Below are 16,667 nucleotides of genomic sequence, written 5' to 3' on the forward strand. Positions count from 1 at the left end.
TCCGATTTTTTTTTTTTCAGATTCGAGCGAAAGTAAACCAGGACCCGATCGAGACGGAACCAGGCGCTTGCGCGACTTTCGAAAGCGAACAGGTGAGTTTCGATTTCCATTCTTATGTTTATAACCGCAGGAGACCTGGAAATCTCGCAGGTGCAAAATTGCCGGCCCCGTTCCTTCCTTTAACTCTATAATGTCGGGCTATTTTCTGCGGTCTCGCGAATATCGACGGGGGTCATAGGCAATAAGACAAATCAAAGACAATCCAATTTGTTTCGTTTTAACAAGGAAGACACATGATGTTTTCCGTTCGTACAATTTATTTTAAAATTGAGTTGTTCTCAATATTCTCTCGAAGGAAAAATGTCTTACGATTTGCATTCGAAGTATAAATTGTTGTTACGTCTGTTATCTGAATCGCAACAGTAAGAGATAAGCAATCTCGCGTGTCCATCAACAACAACAACAAGATTAGGCTTTTTCCTCGAAAGTGTAGCAACTTCAAGTATGAAGTTTAACGTGAAATATTTGGAAATCGATAAAAATGAAAGGCGGAAATATATCGGAAATATACCGGTTGAAAAGGAAGCGTAAATTACTCGCGATCGACATCATTCATGCGGGTGCAATTCACGGGTGCCTTCGATAACGAAGACGGAACAAACGGCCTCTCGTGTAAAGCCCGACTCTACTACTATCGCCTACTACTACCACCACTACTCTACCGCTCCTCGCAGATCAATATTATTCGTAACCCAGTTTTCTCGAAGGTTCCTACTTTCACCGATGGCTGCGAGCGAGGCAACCGCTTAAAGTCATTCATCTCGATTCAATCGGAGTCAGTATAATGTCGCCGGACAAATACGCGCGAGTCATCCGCGATTCTGGGTGCGTAGATGATGGCACATCGATCAGGTTCGGCGTATAATTTGCGCGGCTTCAACTTTCACTCGCGACTCGCCAACACGCGCGTACTTGGGACGTACGTGTGACCAGCTTCCTCGGACGTTCTCGCGTATTTTTTGGCATTCTCGTTTTTTTTCCTCGAGTTTGTCCTCATTTCATATTAAAAAAGCACAACACGCGCGTTTCGCTCCGTTAAAATTTCAAAGTTGAATATCGCTATTTACTACGCTTTATCGTACAGCACAATACGCTCGGAGAATAATAAAAAAAATATAGAACAATCCCTGATAAGATAAGTGATAAAATATATAAACGCTTCTCGCCCTCCTTTCGAAGTCCGGGGAACGTCCCAGTTTTCTTCCCCCATGTCTCGCGCGAAAGAGAAATGGTCACCCTGTGCGTATCCATGCACCTGACCCAATTGACCGCCTCAAGGATATCTCCGCGAGAACACACGTGTCCAAGGTCGTCGGTGTCGTTTCTTAGATTCTGTCATCGCCTAATGCTCGTCATCGAAAGGTCGCTCGATCGAGATAGGAGAGAGACGATGCACCACCATTTCCATATCGTATCCATGAACGACGATCCCGATAGACAAATAAGAGAGGGAAAGAGAAATACAGAGAGAGGGAATAAGCACGGCCAGGAAGTCCTAGTCCGAGTGTATTGCATCGTGGAACGATTGCGTTCGCCTCCCTCCCTCCCCCGCGCACGCGCAGGCGGGCACATATGCACATCCACGTGTGCAGTGCCGTAGCCGTGCGAATAGATCGACGAGAGTACTCTTGAACGAAGATTTCCTTTGTTTCTAGCACGTGCCGCTTTAACGCTTCGAATATTGAAACCATGATTCGACAAAATTTTCCGAGGATTACATGGCGATTTTCAAAAAGCTATTTAGTCGAGGGAAATCGTAGAATATTTTTCGATGAAGATTACATATACAGGGTGTTTCTTAATAAGTGCTAAAAATTTTAGGAGATGATTGAGGGGGATTTATAAACATTAAAAAGTTTTAATAAAAGATTGAATAGGGATTGCTCGTTTCATCCCCTAACAATACGGGAAAAAATATTAATAAATAATCTTTTTACTAGTAGAAAATATCCACGTAATTTCATTTCTTTAACTTGCTCCAAATTTGAGAAAAAATAAAAATCTAATTTTTACTCCCATTTTTGGAGGAGGGTAACTCACAGAGAGGGAGTATATATTTATGAAAAACCCCCCCTTAATTTTCGACAAAGAATCATCTCCTAAAACTTTTCGTACTTATTAAGAAACATCCTGTATATACACACCGGTTAAATGATCAGAGATATATCGATTCTTCTTTCAATTGTTCGCTTTTTTTCCGATAAATTAAAATTTTCTTACCAGTTATCGACTTGCGCATATATATCTTTACTAATTCCCGAATAAATTATCGAAAGCGAAGAATTAAATCAATATGAATCAAGTCTTATTGAAAGGTCGTGCACGCGCCGGAATATGGCACATGTGCCATATCCAACTTGCACCTCCGAGCCTTTTAAAACTCGGTTTCGTTTAAGACGACAATTTCCTTGCAGATAATCAAGCTTGAAATTGTAATCCAAATTTAAACAGACAGCCACTCATCATCGATATTTACTCGAATCTCCTTAAAAAAAGAAGAGCGATAAATCGAATTTAATCCTAGAAATTATGACACAACGTTGGATCTCGAGGCAAATACGCAGAGTTTCTAAATAACTCGAAGATCTTTCTGCAGATACGATCCGCGACGATCACCGAAATGATTTTTTGATACCGGTACATACGCAAATGAACCGAGACCGAAGCGAATCTTTAAACAGCGAGACAATCTGTCGTAATCGACACGAGGCAAATTCCATTAAAATACGTCGCGCACGCGCCAGAATATATCCTCGTTGACGCCTGCACATGGACCTAGATCTCGGAGCGGCGAGGACCGGCGCCGTTGGTGCATCGCGTCGCAGTGCACAGCACGTGACGTCACCGCGAGCGGCACGTGCCCGTTCCCCTGCCCGCGCTCCCCGTTGCCCTCGAATGCGGCATCGCTCGGTAACGAGAGGGGGCGAGACGCGGGGGAGCAGCTACGAGGAAAAGGGGGGGCTAGAGGTGCGGAGGAAGGTAGTTAAGGTCACCGTGGCCCTGACTGCACGCGCGCAAAATTATATCGGTGTGCGACTGTCGGTGACGTGTGCGCGCGCGCGCGCGGGCGGGTGTGTGCGTTGAATTGTGTGCAACGCACGGAAGATTTATTTCTAGTTCCGCGTGCTACTGCTTTTCTAGCCGGAGGTTTTGCCGGTTAAATGCACGAGTCAGCACGAGCATCCCAATGGCGGACCTTGACCGTCGGCTCTGATGTTCGGTTGGTCGTCATACCGTCTGGGAATCGGGATGTAGATCTTGCTACCGCGATACCGCGTTACTCGACGAAGTTTCCCGATTATCGCTCGTACTTCGTAAGCGGTAGCTTTCAGCCACTCGGCCTTTGTGATACGCGATGCACCATTCCTGCGACGGTGCCAGGGATTGTATTTCGGTTCGAAATGCGCTCTCGTTGTAGACTTTAAGGGAGACGTAGTGGCGATGATTGCGGCACAAGTCTAGGTCGACCGAGGAAATTGGATGAGTCCGCTTTTTCGCAGACACGCACGAGGGAAGCCCGAGGAAATATTTCGGAATTTTATCAGATACTCTTTGCCTTGTATCGAAGAAGCGAATGATAAAAGTACTTCGATATTTAAGGATGTTTTGTATTTATTTTCAAAATATTGAGAATTTAATGAAAATTGTACAGAAGGTCTTTACATATGTTTAGAATCTTCAGTACAATTTTTAAAGCGATTCACTACAGCGTTCACAAGTTATAAGGATTTTCATTTGCACCGAATTAACACGTGTTCTTATGGGAAACGTATAACCACGTCGATTCAAATGACAAAAACACATGGAAATAATATTCAGAATTTGTTTAAAATTTGCAAAAGTTTAGATACAGAGGAAATATTTGGTCAAATAATATTATACAAGTACTAACTGGTTAAAAAGATATTAAATATAATTCAATCAAGTTAGCCATGTATCTGTCACAAGACGAACTTCTCTGCCAAAAGTGAATCATTTCAATTAACAAAATTCGGAATATTTCAGTAAAAACGCAATAAATATTAAAAGATACATCTCTGCACTGTAGCTAAGATCAAATGGTAATATTCCACACAATTTCTTACTCAAAACAAAAGTGGATATATTCGTCAATTTTGATTTTCCGCTACTTTTGCTGGAATTGTACATACAAAACATCCTTAATTTGTCGAAATGGAAATATTTGGCAAATTCAATCTTTCTCGTAAGAAAAGATTCTTTCATTTCTTTTACTGTTCAAGAGATTTCATACGGAAAGAAATCCAATTATTTCGTCAATTGTACATGTCTAAAAGATCAGAAAGATTTTTGCATCGTTATTATTCACGCATTTATTCAAAGAAATGAATCTACTCTCGCTCTTTTCACCTCGAATAACAAAATCTTAAAGCATTCCCGTTTAATATCTCCCCTTTATTTCTTTTTGTAATTTATGTACATGCAAATCTGTCTACATCGCATTGTGCGCGTTACATCTGTCGATGAAGCAACGTGCAAATTGCTCGCGAGCGCGGAGAGAGAATAGACTATGACGCATACGAGATCTGAACTTGAAAAGTATCGCCGGCTATCGGATGCATCGATTCAACGGCGATTGCGTCGACATTTGCGTGCGCGGGCTGGCCGGCCCTGCCGGGTCGTATTCCGATATACTTTCGTCCACCTTATGTAATACGTTGCGTAAACTTGACGTTAGCCGTGTAATGCTCGTCATACATATATTTCCGCGCCCGGCAACAACCACGGCTCAAGGAGGATCCGGCCTTAGCAACGTAATCGTATACCCCTCCGTATCATTTCCTCGCTCGTATTCTAGATACTCGGCCCGGAAACGAAGAGACATAAGCGATAATAAGTGAGCGGATAGGTGGCTTTTCGTCGTCACGATGATTACGTTTTAATTCCGCGGAGGATGATGTTATACGAGAAAGTAATTTTCCAACGCGGAAAAAATTGCATACCCCTGATAAAGACCGCTCTCGATCGCTCGCTTCGAAACTGTGTTAGTAACAGTGACTCGTAAAACGGTTTGATCTCGAGTCTCTATCAAGTTGGAAACAAATCCTCACGCTACGTCTCGCTTGTGCTGCACAAATCGCAGATAAAATCTACCGCGCGTGCAGAGTCAGGGTCATCGCTTGGCAATATGATTTCTAATTACACGATTTCCGATAACGAATATCGACGCGATGAATAGGATATTGCTCTACTAAAATTCCAAGAACGCATTCGTGGAAGGAGATTCCCAGTTTTTGCATCCTCTTGATAATACAATTCGAAAAACGGAATTCTCCTTCAACGCGTCTTTCGCTTTTCAGGAAATAACGTCACTCGAGCCGGGGATTTTACACGCGTCAGAAAAGTTTTATCGCTTCATCCGAACCTGTCGTTACTTCGTCCCGCTATCAGTTGTAAATGTTTTTATAACAAAATGTCAAACAAAATGATTCCATTTGCGTGATGCGCCGTAGGCATCGCATGACATAAGTCAGCGACCATGACACCGACATTACGTACGTAGGAAATACTCGCCGTCGTCTCTTTCTTCTTCTCTTTGTCCGCTGTATCGCTATTAATTCCCGCCAATTGCGCGTAATTGATTGTTTTCTCAAAATATGATAAATTATCGCAATCTTCTTGAGCCTTATGTATATTCGGCTTGCATTGAAATTCAATACCTCTAGTCTTTTTTTTTATCCATTTTGTTCGACAAAAGTCAAATTCAGTTATCCTTTTTCCGTAGTGTTGATAAGTTAAATTCAATTTGTCAAAGAATAGAATAGAAACGAGTTTGCACATATTGATGTTGCTTTATCACACGCATATATTTAAGATATTAAATATTCAGATATAGATATTGAATAAAAAATTAAGGAAATTAAATTTAATTAAAGAATTTTTCAGAATCGGTTAAATTCGTAAAATCATAGTCGGACATTTAAACTTCTAGAGCCTCTGGCATTGAATTTAGCGCATTCTGCAATTTCGTTGGAAATTTTCTACTGGAAATAATGCCGGGATACTCTGTTCAAAGTCACATTAATATCAGAAATAAAAGAAATAAAATCAAGAAATAACGTATATTATTCTTCGAAAGGCTGCATCGCGTATACAGTTTTAAGAGTAGCCTTATTATTAGTGACTACCGCCTCGATGACCTTGTAAGGTTTGACGTGGCAGTCATTGGATAACTGGAGAATGGCACCCTTCCCTCTGGTCAGCCAAGCAATAGGAGAACCTATCAGGTTGAATGAAAAAGGACAGCTACTTTTCAATACCAGTTTTCATTTAATTAATTTAGCAGATTTTACTGCCAAATTTATCAGCACGCACAATGAATACGAATCGAAATTCGAATATCGATCGTCATTCTTTACACAAAACTCTATTATTATAAATATAAAAGTCAGAAAAAGAGACGAGAGGTACATGTTTATTTCCTTAAACTTCATTATTAATAAATAAATAAATAAATAAATAAATAAATAAATAAATGAATGAATGAATTAATTAATTAAGACTACTTCCTAGTATTCGCGATTTCAATAAGGCAAAGCTGACATTCTTGCTTCGCTGGAAAGTTTAATATCTCGTACACAAAGACAAGGAGAAATCGTGACAATTTGGCATCGGTATTATTATACCTGACATGTCGCACTGAGACTGAAATTGCAATTGTAGCGTTACACGTCGGAAGTTCTTGCCCGCACGATGAGATAATCCTCCGAACGACTGTGTGTGTGTGTGTGTGTGTCACGCAGCTCATGAAACTTAGGAATTCCGCGCGCGATTCCTTGGATTCCTTATCCAAGTGTGTACGCGTCGTAGTGACACTGGCGAAAATATACAATCGACCGTCCATCCGAGATACCGTTATCGGTCGTGCCGGTTACATTCGAGCGCGGGACAGGTATAAATAGTTCACGGAGACCATTAGGAGGGACGTGCACATTAGGTAGGTGATAGGACGAAATTGTCATTCCGCCGACGAATGTTCCAAACTCGCCATCGACGTCAAGGTATGTCGTGCGTCACGTGTCAAGGGAAGTTTCGCAAACGGGATTGACAGCTAATAAAATTCTCGGTTCCTCAGCTGTGACGTCACGAGTAGGTTGAAATCATCCACGAGGTTTCTTTTCCTTGCGCGTGTATACTCGTAATGACGTCTTTCGGTTATTTCTGCTTTCTGTATGACGTCACGTAAAATTGCGAAAGATTTTTTATTTTTCTTTCATGTATTAACGAAAAAAAATTCCTTCGAGATACTATAAGAAAAATGTACAATTTGTCAAATTGCCCATAATTACACGATCATATTTAATAATTATAGTAATTGTTATATTATTATATCATTATATCATTAAATTCTTATAATTATATTAATAATAATATAATAATTTTCTTATGATGATTGGATTTAATTGTGTCTTTCCATATTCAAATACTAAAATATAAATTTATCAGGTGATATTACGTCAAAACTAATAATGATACCGCACATAAGGCTTTCATTGCAACTGTAATAGACATGCATATATCTAAAAAAAAAAAGGCAGTTTATTCAAGTTGTCGAATTGTCAATATTGCCTCGATTATTTTAGCTTACTACAGCGTGTGACGTCACGTCTGGAGCGTTGAGCTCTTTATTGCAGTCAATGTTAGACTGTTCATCACCTCTCCTCCCTCTCTTTCTCTCTCTTTCCCTCAGTCTCTGTCTCGCATTGTTAAAACTTTTTTCGGCTGGGAGGAGAGCCAAGGACGCGCGTTCGCGAATTTCAGCTGGTAACCAGGCACACTGCGGTGGGGATGAGATACCGTGCCATGCCACTCGTTGTCCTAGGTCCTGACTGCCTTTTTTTTACGCACGCCAAATTGACGCGTCGTCCAGCTACGCGGCCTCTTTATCGAGCGCGATCGCGACACGAGACAAGGTGTCATATTTGTTATTTTTTTCGGTTTAAGTTTCGCCGTTGCTTTCATAAAAAAATTGCTCGTAAATTTAATGATTATTCGATTTTTCGCGTTTTGCGCAGCATTCGCATATGAAGTTGTACGGTCTTTGGACTTTGTGTCTTTTATCATCGAATATAACACGTGCGGACGAGTTCTCAACGCTTCTGTTATTTTTGCTTTTCCCATGCACAGATAGATAGCCGTGGGTAGTCGACGACGGTGTTTCGTAATCCTCTCGATGACTCCCGTCGGTTTAGCGCGACATCCCGCTCTAATAATAAACGCTCGTGACAGCTAGATCTCTATCGTGGTGTGCGACGTGTATTTTAAATTCAAGGTGACGCGAATTTTATTGCGACCGCGATAATATCTCGACCAGTTTCGATCTTTCGATAATTATTACACTTGACGCAAAGATTTTTATAATATCTCGCGGGAGCCTTCTCGTGTCGTTTGACTTTGGAAAAAAAAAAAAAAAAAAAAAAACTCGACCGCGTATCGAAACGCCTTCTGCGCCCGCGCGAATGCCACGTGTATCGACCGTCCTCGCGTACTTTACCTTGACCTCCAGCTGCGAAAGTATCTTGTGCAATTAATGCCTTTAAGAGTCTGGCCGAGAAACGATCATCACGTGTCACGATGCCGATGATACATGGAATCTTTGACGATCCAGCATTATGCGAAAACGATGACACAAACACTTTGAGCGTTTAAAGCTCGCGATAACGTCTGTCGATTATCGTCGTTTCTCCGCGAATATAAAGACGCGATGGTCATTTTCATGATCGAAAAGTGCGATTTTTCTTCTCTCGGGGCCGGAGAGAAGAATCGCGATTAAGTCCCAGGTTAAGCTCGTCGGCTGGTTATAACGTTTTACATAAGCTGTTTCGACATCGGTGTAGACTGCAAGTAACTTTCTCTCGGATCGATCTCGAGTTGGAAAGTCATCTATCTCCTCGCGATTCTCTAGCCCACCAGTGAAACCGACGTGATCGATGAAAGTACTAAACGATAATACGCAATATTCGATTTTCAATATATTATTTTGATCATTCATAGCAATTTGTAAAACTTATCACATACAGGGCACAGTTATTTCTATGAAATATCTCTCAATAAAGGAGATTGATTTCAAAACGATTTAATTACTCAAACGATTAATTACTCAATAAAGGACATTGATCAAAACGATTTAACAACAGATAAGACATCTGAGAGAGAAATTTCACACAGATATAGTAAAAGGTGTCGTGGGAAAACTTCTGAAGCTTTTCGAAGCAGAAAGAGGCCAATAAAGACATGATTCCGGTAGATACAGTTGATCGACGCGAGCGACAGTATGTGGGACTAAACTTTTTGCATTCGTTTCGTTTCTCATGTTTTCGATGCCTTGGACACGATCGCGATCGAGTCCGCTGATAAAAAGGAATACATCTCGTTTCTGCGCGCAAAGTACGTAACTGTAAACTGGTCCTAAGACGGGCCGCGCCCACTTTATTGCTCAACTCGGCTAAGTCGAGGAGAACCGGTGGTGTGTGTCTACGGCATGGCAAGGCCGTTGACAGTACCGGCGAGAATCAATCGCGTTGTCACGCTCAAGCGGGCGCGCTCGCTCGCTCTCTCGCACTCCGCTCGTGCGTGCCCAGCTGATTCGTCGCGCCGTGCAAGAGCGGCAGCCGCTCACCGATCGAGGGTAAGAGCGCGCAAGAAAGACGGGGAGAAGTTTTATCCCGTCGAGAAAGTTTGGCTCGAAAATCACAAAGCGATTTATGATTCAATAAATGTACATAGGGATCGACCTAAACGATCCCTCCGAGGGATCCGGGAGTGAATAACGGGAGGCGGTATCAGAAAATTGTAATAAATAATAATGTAATGGGTAAAGATCCGAAAATGGGGACAGCGAAAAAGAATTAACCAGAAATACATCGTACGAAATCCTTGAGAATATAATTAAATTACGGGGGAAAGTGAAAGCTATCGTATAATGGATAAGGAAAGAAAATTCATTGTATCGAATTAATTACGATAACAAGAATAACGCGGAATCAAGGAAGTCGCCGTAAATTAAAAATATTTATATTGCGAGAGATAAGATGTCAGACGGCTTTTGAAATTGCGGGCAAAGATTCAGACGCTCGAATCTATAGATAATGAGTTTCGTCAATGATATGTCTCGACACAAAAAAAGATTTACAAATAAGAAAACAGAGAGACAGAGAGAGAGAAACATGGAGATGTCTGATAATTGACGATCAAATGCAAAAGCAGATAGTCCTGCCCTAGGGTAAGGTTACCTTCATAGTATCTCTCGTTCTCTCTCTCTCTTTCTCTCTTTCTCTTTCTCTCTCTGCGGTTTTGTTCAACCGGCTGGTACAACCGATCGACCAGTTAGGACCTCGTCCGGTGCCCGCCCACTCACCTTCGTAGAAAGATTCGCGAAAGTAATGACCTTGACTTTGCCGCGGCCCGAATCTAACAGTTGTCGAGCACGTGAACCCGGTTCTATCGGCGAATTCGGAAGGCGATCATCATTCTTGCAATCGTTCGTTGGCTGACGCAAGCGAATCTCGAATCTCGTGATACGAAGATGAATGACGATTGTTAGCGTCGCGAACAAAATCACGTGAAGGAGGAATGGCGAATGATGATTTGCAAGCGTTTTCGTTGCATTGATTAGCGCGAATTGAACGAAGTCCGAATATGCGCATACAAGTCACATATAGATCTTATGTTTCTAGTGCGATCGAATTCAACTTTGTGCCTACAGAGAAGATTGTGTATATAAACATGATGATGCTTGAAACAGTATATCTGTCATTGAATTGCGACGCATTTAATGGGAATATGCTTATTAGAATCTTGAATGCAGAAATGAAGTTTAAAGCGTAGAATAAACGGAGATTTTCGAGCGGATGTCTTTGTAACAAGGTGTGAGAAAAAAAGTGAATGAAAGAAAGAGAACTCTGTATCCGTTGCATTATTGTGTAATCACAATGCGAATAAGATGCTGTCTAATCGCGAAATGAAACGAGTTTGCTCGGAACAAACATGTCTTTAAAATACCTACTCCCTCATTCCATCGCATGACGTAAATACGTACGCATTTTCACATGACCATTGTATCATCTCTCGTAGATGTAAACACGCCACATTCGCTATTGAATAAATAAGCGTGCGAAATTGACACCCACAAAATGCACTTCTTATTTTTTCAAGTGCTGGATTTTGTGCCGCGCCGAATCCAAATTTAATTGTTTTTCATGCAAAACTTTAATACCATATCTTGTTATAAAATAATTTTTCCAATTTTGAATTCAATCTCTAAGATCTAGTTACAACAATTTGACTTGCATTAAATATCTGACATTGCAATATTTCTCTTTTTTTTATTATCTTCGTAACAATGTTACAATTGCAAGATACAAAAATATAGCTTAAGCGTGTAAAATAGTATAAAAATTATCGAATTTGTTCTGATTAATTTTTCATTTTTCAGATTTTATGATACGTCAAAAGCTCGATAAAATTTTTATAATGCTAAGAAAAGTTAAAGTTATTTTCATTTTACGATGAAAACACAGGGAAAGAACTTGACTAAAATTAACGGCGGACAATATTGATTACCAAAACGCTGCAAAATCACGCCGTGCGTGCAAATTTTTACTACCGTGCATACGAGCGATAATTGGACGGACCGAAAGTTCGCTAGCTATCGAGCACCGGTTCTCTTTTTACGCAATAAAATTAGCCGCGTGACCTTGTGGCGGTTATTGAACTTTCCTTGGCCGATACGACGCGTCGAATCGGAACATCCGTCGAGTTTGGAAACAACACGCATTCGCGTTTTACCGCCTCACCGATAAGCGTGCTCGAATAAATATTTCTTTTCTTCTTTCCTCTCTCAAGCGTAGTCATCCTTGAAAAAATACGCGTCTTTATTTAACCGCGCCAATCGCGACATAACGCGAGTGTGAAAATTGGTGAACTGCTTCGATTCCTCTTTATTCAACGCATATTAAAAGCAGCGCGAGCTGGCGAATGAATTGTATACTATCAATTCGTAAACAACTTTCACAATATTAATCCCAGTGTTGCACAATGCAGCAATCAATATCATAATTATTAGTTTTAATTTCTTCATAATTGATTCATTTCCTATTTTCTTTTAAAAAAATTATGAAATTTTAATAATTTCTTTTCACCAATTTTTATATTCATTATAAAAAGAAAATTAATATGAATAATCAGTAGTAATAAAAGTACAATAATCTTCTAGTATAACTAAATATAAAAAATTTACATTTAATACATCTAATATTAAAATCTAATATCACATCTAATAAAAAAAATATTTAAAATATTTAAAAATGAATAGATGATTTTATCAACGTTGCGCAGAAATTAAAGGAATAATGGAAAATTACATGTGTGCATGGAAGGAAAAGTCTCGTTTTTATTTTAACATTCCCATATATTAATATTCCACGTATCGAAAAATTGTTTGATATCTGTTTGCGCCAGAAACTATTAAATGGTTAACGGTGAATATGTGCCATGTAGCGCGCAATTAAAGATTAATTACAACGATTGTCGTCGATGTTTAAATTGTATTTTTAGTATTCAAACGGTACTACCAGTTTTCAGCTGTAGCTTTATCACGGGATAGGTAGACACGGAGACGAGGCGGGAGGGTTGGTTTCGTGTCTAACGAGGCCCGACCGCGCCGGTATATTGAATACAATGCGCATAAACGACGATAAGTCTATAATCTTGAAAAAAAAAATTGCATGTGGCTCGGAATTTTGTGTTCCGTAAAAATAATCTCTGCCCAGGAATTTCTTCTTTTGCGTATCTCTTGCTACGAAATATGCGAATATAAATGCGATAAAGATGATGCGATTTGGCCGCTTGTATTTCGCTTGAAAAACGTTTAACGCATATCAGCTGTAACACTACTCCGAATTTATTTCACTTTACTAATGAAGCCATTTAAATCACGCATCGTGCAAGAGATACAGCTAGCGATAGGCTCTGGGAATCTCGTGAACGCGTGAATCTTACTCATTGTCAGTGCAAACGCGCATCGAGTCATGCTCACGTTCTCACAAATGTCGCATGTAACGTGTCTCACTCTCGCGACTTTCTACCTTTCACCGTGTTTTCGCTGGATTCGCGGTTTTCTGATAATTGTGCGTGTTCCGCAGTACAGCTCATTTCAGAGATAATACATGCAAATTTTCGACGTCTCATTAAAATACAAAAATAGATATCGAAACAGCAAAACATTTAAATTGGAAATAATGGCGAATTGAAAAGAATAGAAACGATGTGGAGAAGAAATACAAAAAAGGATTGTACGATTGTTCTCTTGAGCGATGTGTCGATACGGTCTAGAGAGGCTCAAGGTATCTCGGCTCGAAAAGTGCATCGTCCTCGTTCGGCGTCACTTCTCATTTTCTCCCATCGGCTCTCTCTACGTGTAATATATACGTGTGTATATACATATATATATAGGGCTCGCTGAACGGGCGTCCTCCACCATTTCAACGAGATGCCAGCGGGGCCGCGGGGTCCACGTTGCAAACCGGCGACGTAAACAACGCGTCTGCGCAGGCGCGGCCGTTCCTCCCGCGCCGCCGTTTCTCTCGACAGTTCGCGTTATCCTCCTTTCCCCACGTTTCTCTTCGTCTCTCTCTTCCTCCTCTCTTATTCGCACGCGTCGCAGTCGCACGATCCTCTTGCTCGTGAGCATCGGCAACCATCGCCTAGCAGCCTTCTCAGCGACGGACGCGGCGCTGACCTTCATAAAGTCCGACACACAATGGCCGCGAGATCCGACACTGAGAATTTTCGTACGTGTCTGGAAATGCCGTCGAGATCGTAAGAGGATCGCCGGGGAAAGTCAGGCGACTAATTAGGGGCGAAATGCTCCTTGCGAAAATGTTGTGAATTTATTCGGGCCCGATATGGAGATTTCCTTTGTGGCTGCGACTCGGTAACAATGTTGGTATTCACCTCTCTTCCCGATGGTTGCAACATCGCGCTGTGCCGAAAGGCTCACCGGATGCCATTGTACTTTGGGGAAAGAGAAAGATAAAGAGGCAACGCACTGGCGGAATGTAAATATCGATAAGAGAGACGGAGACTGCGGACGACGCGATTTCAATCGCACGTTCAATGAATGAAAAATACAAATATTGATTCCTCTTTTATGTCTCGAGTGAAGTGAAAAAAAACACGTTTGTTTCGGAGCAAAATTTGGGAGCAAATGTTGTTTCAACATTTTATCGATTACCCGATCTATTTATAAATTCGTATCATTATAAAATTAGAATCGGTCAACATTATTATGAATTCCGTTCTTTGACACTCGTGCCCTGAAAATATGTAAACGTTCTGTATCAAGGTTTCCGGTTACTATCTCTATCGCAGCGACAGAATGTAGATATAGATTGTATTTCTCAATTCGATTATACGTATTTTAAGAGGAAAGCAGATAGCGAAGGTTGACTAACGATGGGCTTTATGTACAAGTAAACAGTGCTTTTCGTTCTTCCGGATACAACGGAAGGTAGCAAATGCGTCGAACATCCTCTGCTAGAGAATCCCGTCGTGACTCACGGGTGACTACTATCCTCTCCTCACCTCTCTCCGTGTATTTGAAGCGATTCTCTCCGTCTCTGTCCCCCTGTGTCGACGACCTCGGTTCTTCCTTGTAAATTGCACCGAATCGCGTGCTGCGACGTGTCCCAGCTGAGCGTGCTTTTTTCCAGCTCGCTACTTTACGACCGCCGTCGTTCGACGGGAAAACGCCGGGCTTTTGTTCTCCCTTGCCGTTGTTGCACAGATCACGTGGATCGCTCGATTACCGAAAATTTTTCCAACATTGCCGTTTTTTTTTTTTTTTTTTTCATCGTCTGCCTTTCGTTTCATTTCCGTCTCGGCAAGTTCATCGCGATACTCCCTCGAATAGAGTCGAATATCCCCACGTTCGTAGCTGGATCACGGTCCAATTGAACGCGCTTTATACGTCGTGGTAATAAAAACTATTAAGCACTATAGACGCGTCCATCCCTCGCAGAATCCACCGATTCTTCGACGACTCGACACAACCGGCCTTTATCGTACCTGCCGCATCACACGTGGCTCCTCCGCTCGTCTCGTTGCGGTCAATCCCTTCTCCTCCCTCTCGCTTCTTCTAGAGGATAGAGCTAGAGAGAGAGAGAGAGCTAGATCCCCCGTCCTCGTTTACGCCATATTCTGAAACTCTCCGCTCCTTATTACGGAGTCTCTCATCAGCGTCTACCATCGCCATCGCCATCGCCATCGTCGTCGCCGGGTATGAAGGTCTCACAACAAACCCGTAGGTTTTTCTCCCGCCACCCCGTATACCCTGTATACTCCGTGCGTGAGGCATCGGTGTGTTCGACGAAGGGTCAACGTCCGACCCTCACCACACGCCACGGATCGACGCGCGTCGTACACGCCAACACACAGAAGTCCGGTTTGTTTTGGTTTCCCGGGCGTTACCCGGGCCCCCCACTCTCTTCTCCAGTGACTCTGCCTTCTCTCTCTCTCTCTCTTTCTCTCTCTCTTCTTTCTCTCTTCCTTATTCGTCCTTATTCTCCCTCTCGCGGTCTTCTTCTCTCTCTTCCTCCTTCGCCCCACGATACATCCCTATGTCCGTGAAACCTATCGCGAGTCCCGAAATGGGGATTGACGGCGGAGCCGGCTAGTGACGTCGAAATGTGTACACAAAACGGTACATGGAGAATATCGTTAATCGCAAACGACAGTGACTTTTGACCCTCTCAAAAAATTCTTTATCTTAAGGATGTTTTGTACCTATTTTTAAAATATTGAGAATTTAATGAAAATTGTACAGAATGTCCTTACATATGTTTAGAATCTTCAGTACAATTTTTAAAGCGATTCACTAAAGCGTTCACAAGTTATAAGGATTTTCATTTGCACCGAATTAACACGTGTTCTTGTGGAAAACGTATAACCACGTCGATTCAAATAACAAAAACACATGGAAATAATATTCAGAATTTGTTTAAAATTTGCAAAAGTTTAGATACAGAGGAAATATTTGGTCAAATAATATTATACAAGTACTAACTGGTTAAAAAGATATTAAATATAATTCAATCAAGTTAGTCATGCATCTGTCACAAGACGAAATTCTCTGCCAAAAGTGAATCATTTCAGTTAACAAAATTCGGAATATTTCAGTAAAAATGCAATAAATATTAAAAGATACATCTCTGCACTGTAGCTAAGATCAAATGGTAATATTCCACACAATTTCTTACTCAAAACACACCAAAAGTGGATATATTTCAATATTGATTTTCCGCTACTTTTTGCTGGAATTGTACATACAAAACATCCTTAATTTGTCGAAATGGAAATATTTGGCAAATTCAATCTTTCACGTAAGAAAAGATTCTTTCATTTCTTTTACTTTTCAACAGATTTCATACGGAAAGAAATCCTACTTTTTGCTGGGATTGTACATACAAAACATCCTTAAAGAAGAAAATAAAGATGAAAGACTTTTTCAAATTAGAATATATCAGTGTATGACATAAAGAATGCAAATTAATTTTCAAATTTGTAACATTATTCCCTCTCGTATAATGTTA

The 16,667-nt window shown here is 41.1% G+C and overlaps 1 protein-coding gene across 4 annotated transcripts in view; it reads left to right on the forward strand.

Moving 5' to 3' along the window:
- The window catches only part of LOC105253154 (zinc finger protein 395), an 81,139-nt gene that overhangs the window by 57,734 nt on the left and 6,738 nt on the right, over positions 1–16,667 (forward strand). For all 4 annotated transcript variants that reach the window (XM_025407709.1, XM_025407710.1, XM_025407712.1 and 1 more), the window contains one exon: positions 21–92. In XM_025407709.1, the coding sequence (XP_025263494.1) occupies positions 21–92 (72 nt within the window). The remainder of the gene's footprint in view (positions 1–20; positions 93–16,667) is intronic.

Source organism: Camponotus floridanus, unplaced genomic scaffold (assembly GCF_003227725.1).
Source record: "Camponotus floridanus strain SB8 unplaced genomic scaffold, Cflo_v7.5 scaffold184, whole genome shotgun sequence".
Taxonomy (NCBI): domain Eukaryota; kingdom Metazoa; phylum Arthropoda; class Insecta; order Hymenoptera; family Formicidae; genus Camponotus; species Camponotus floridanus.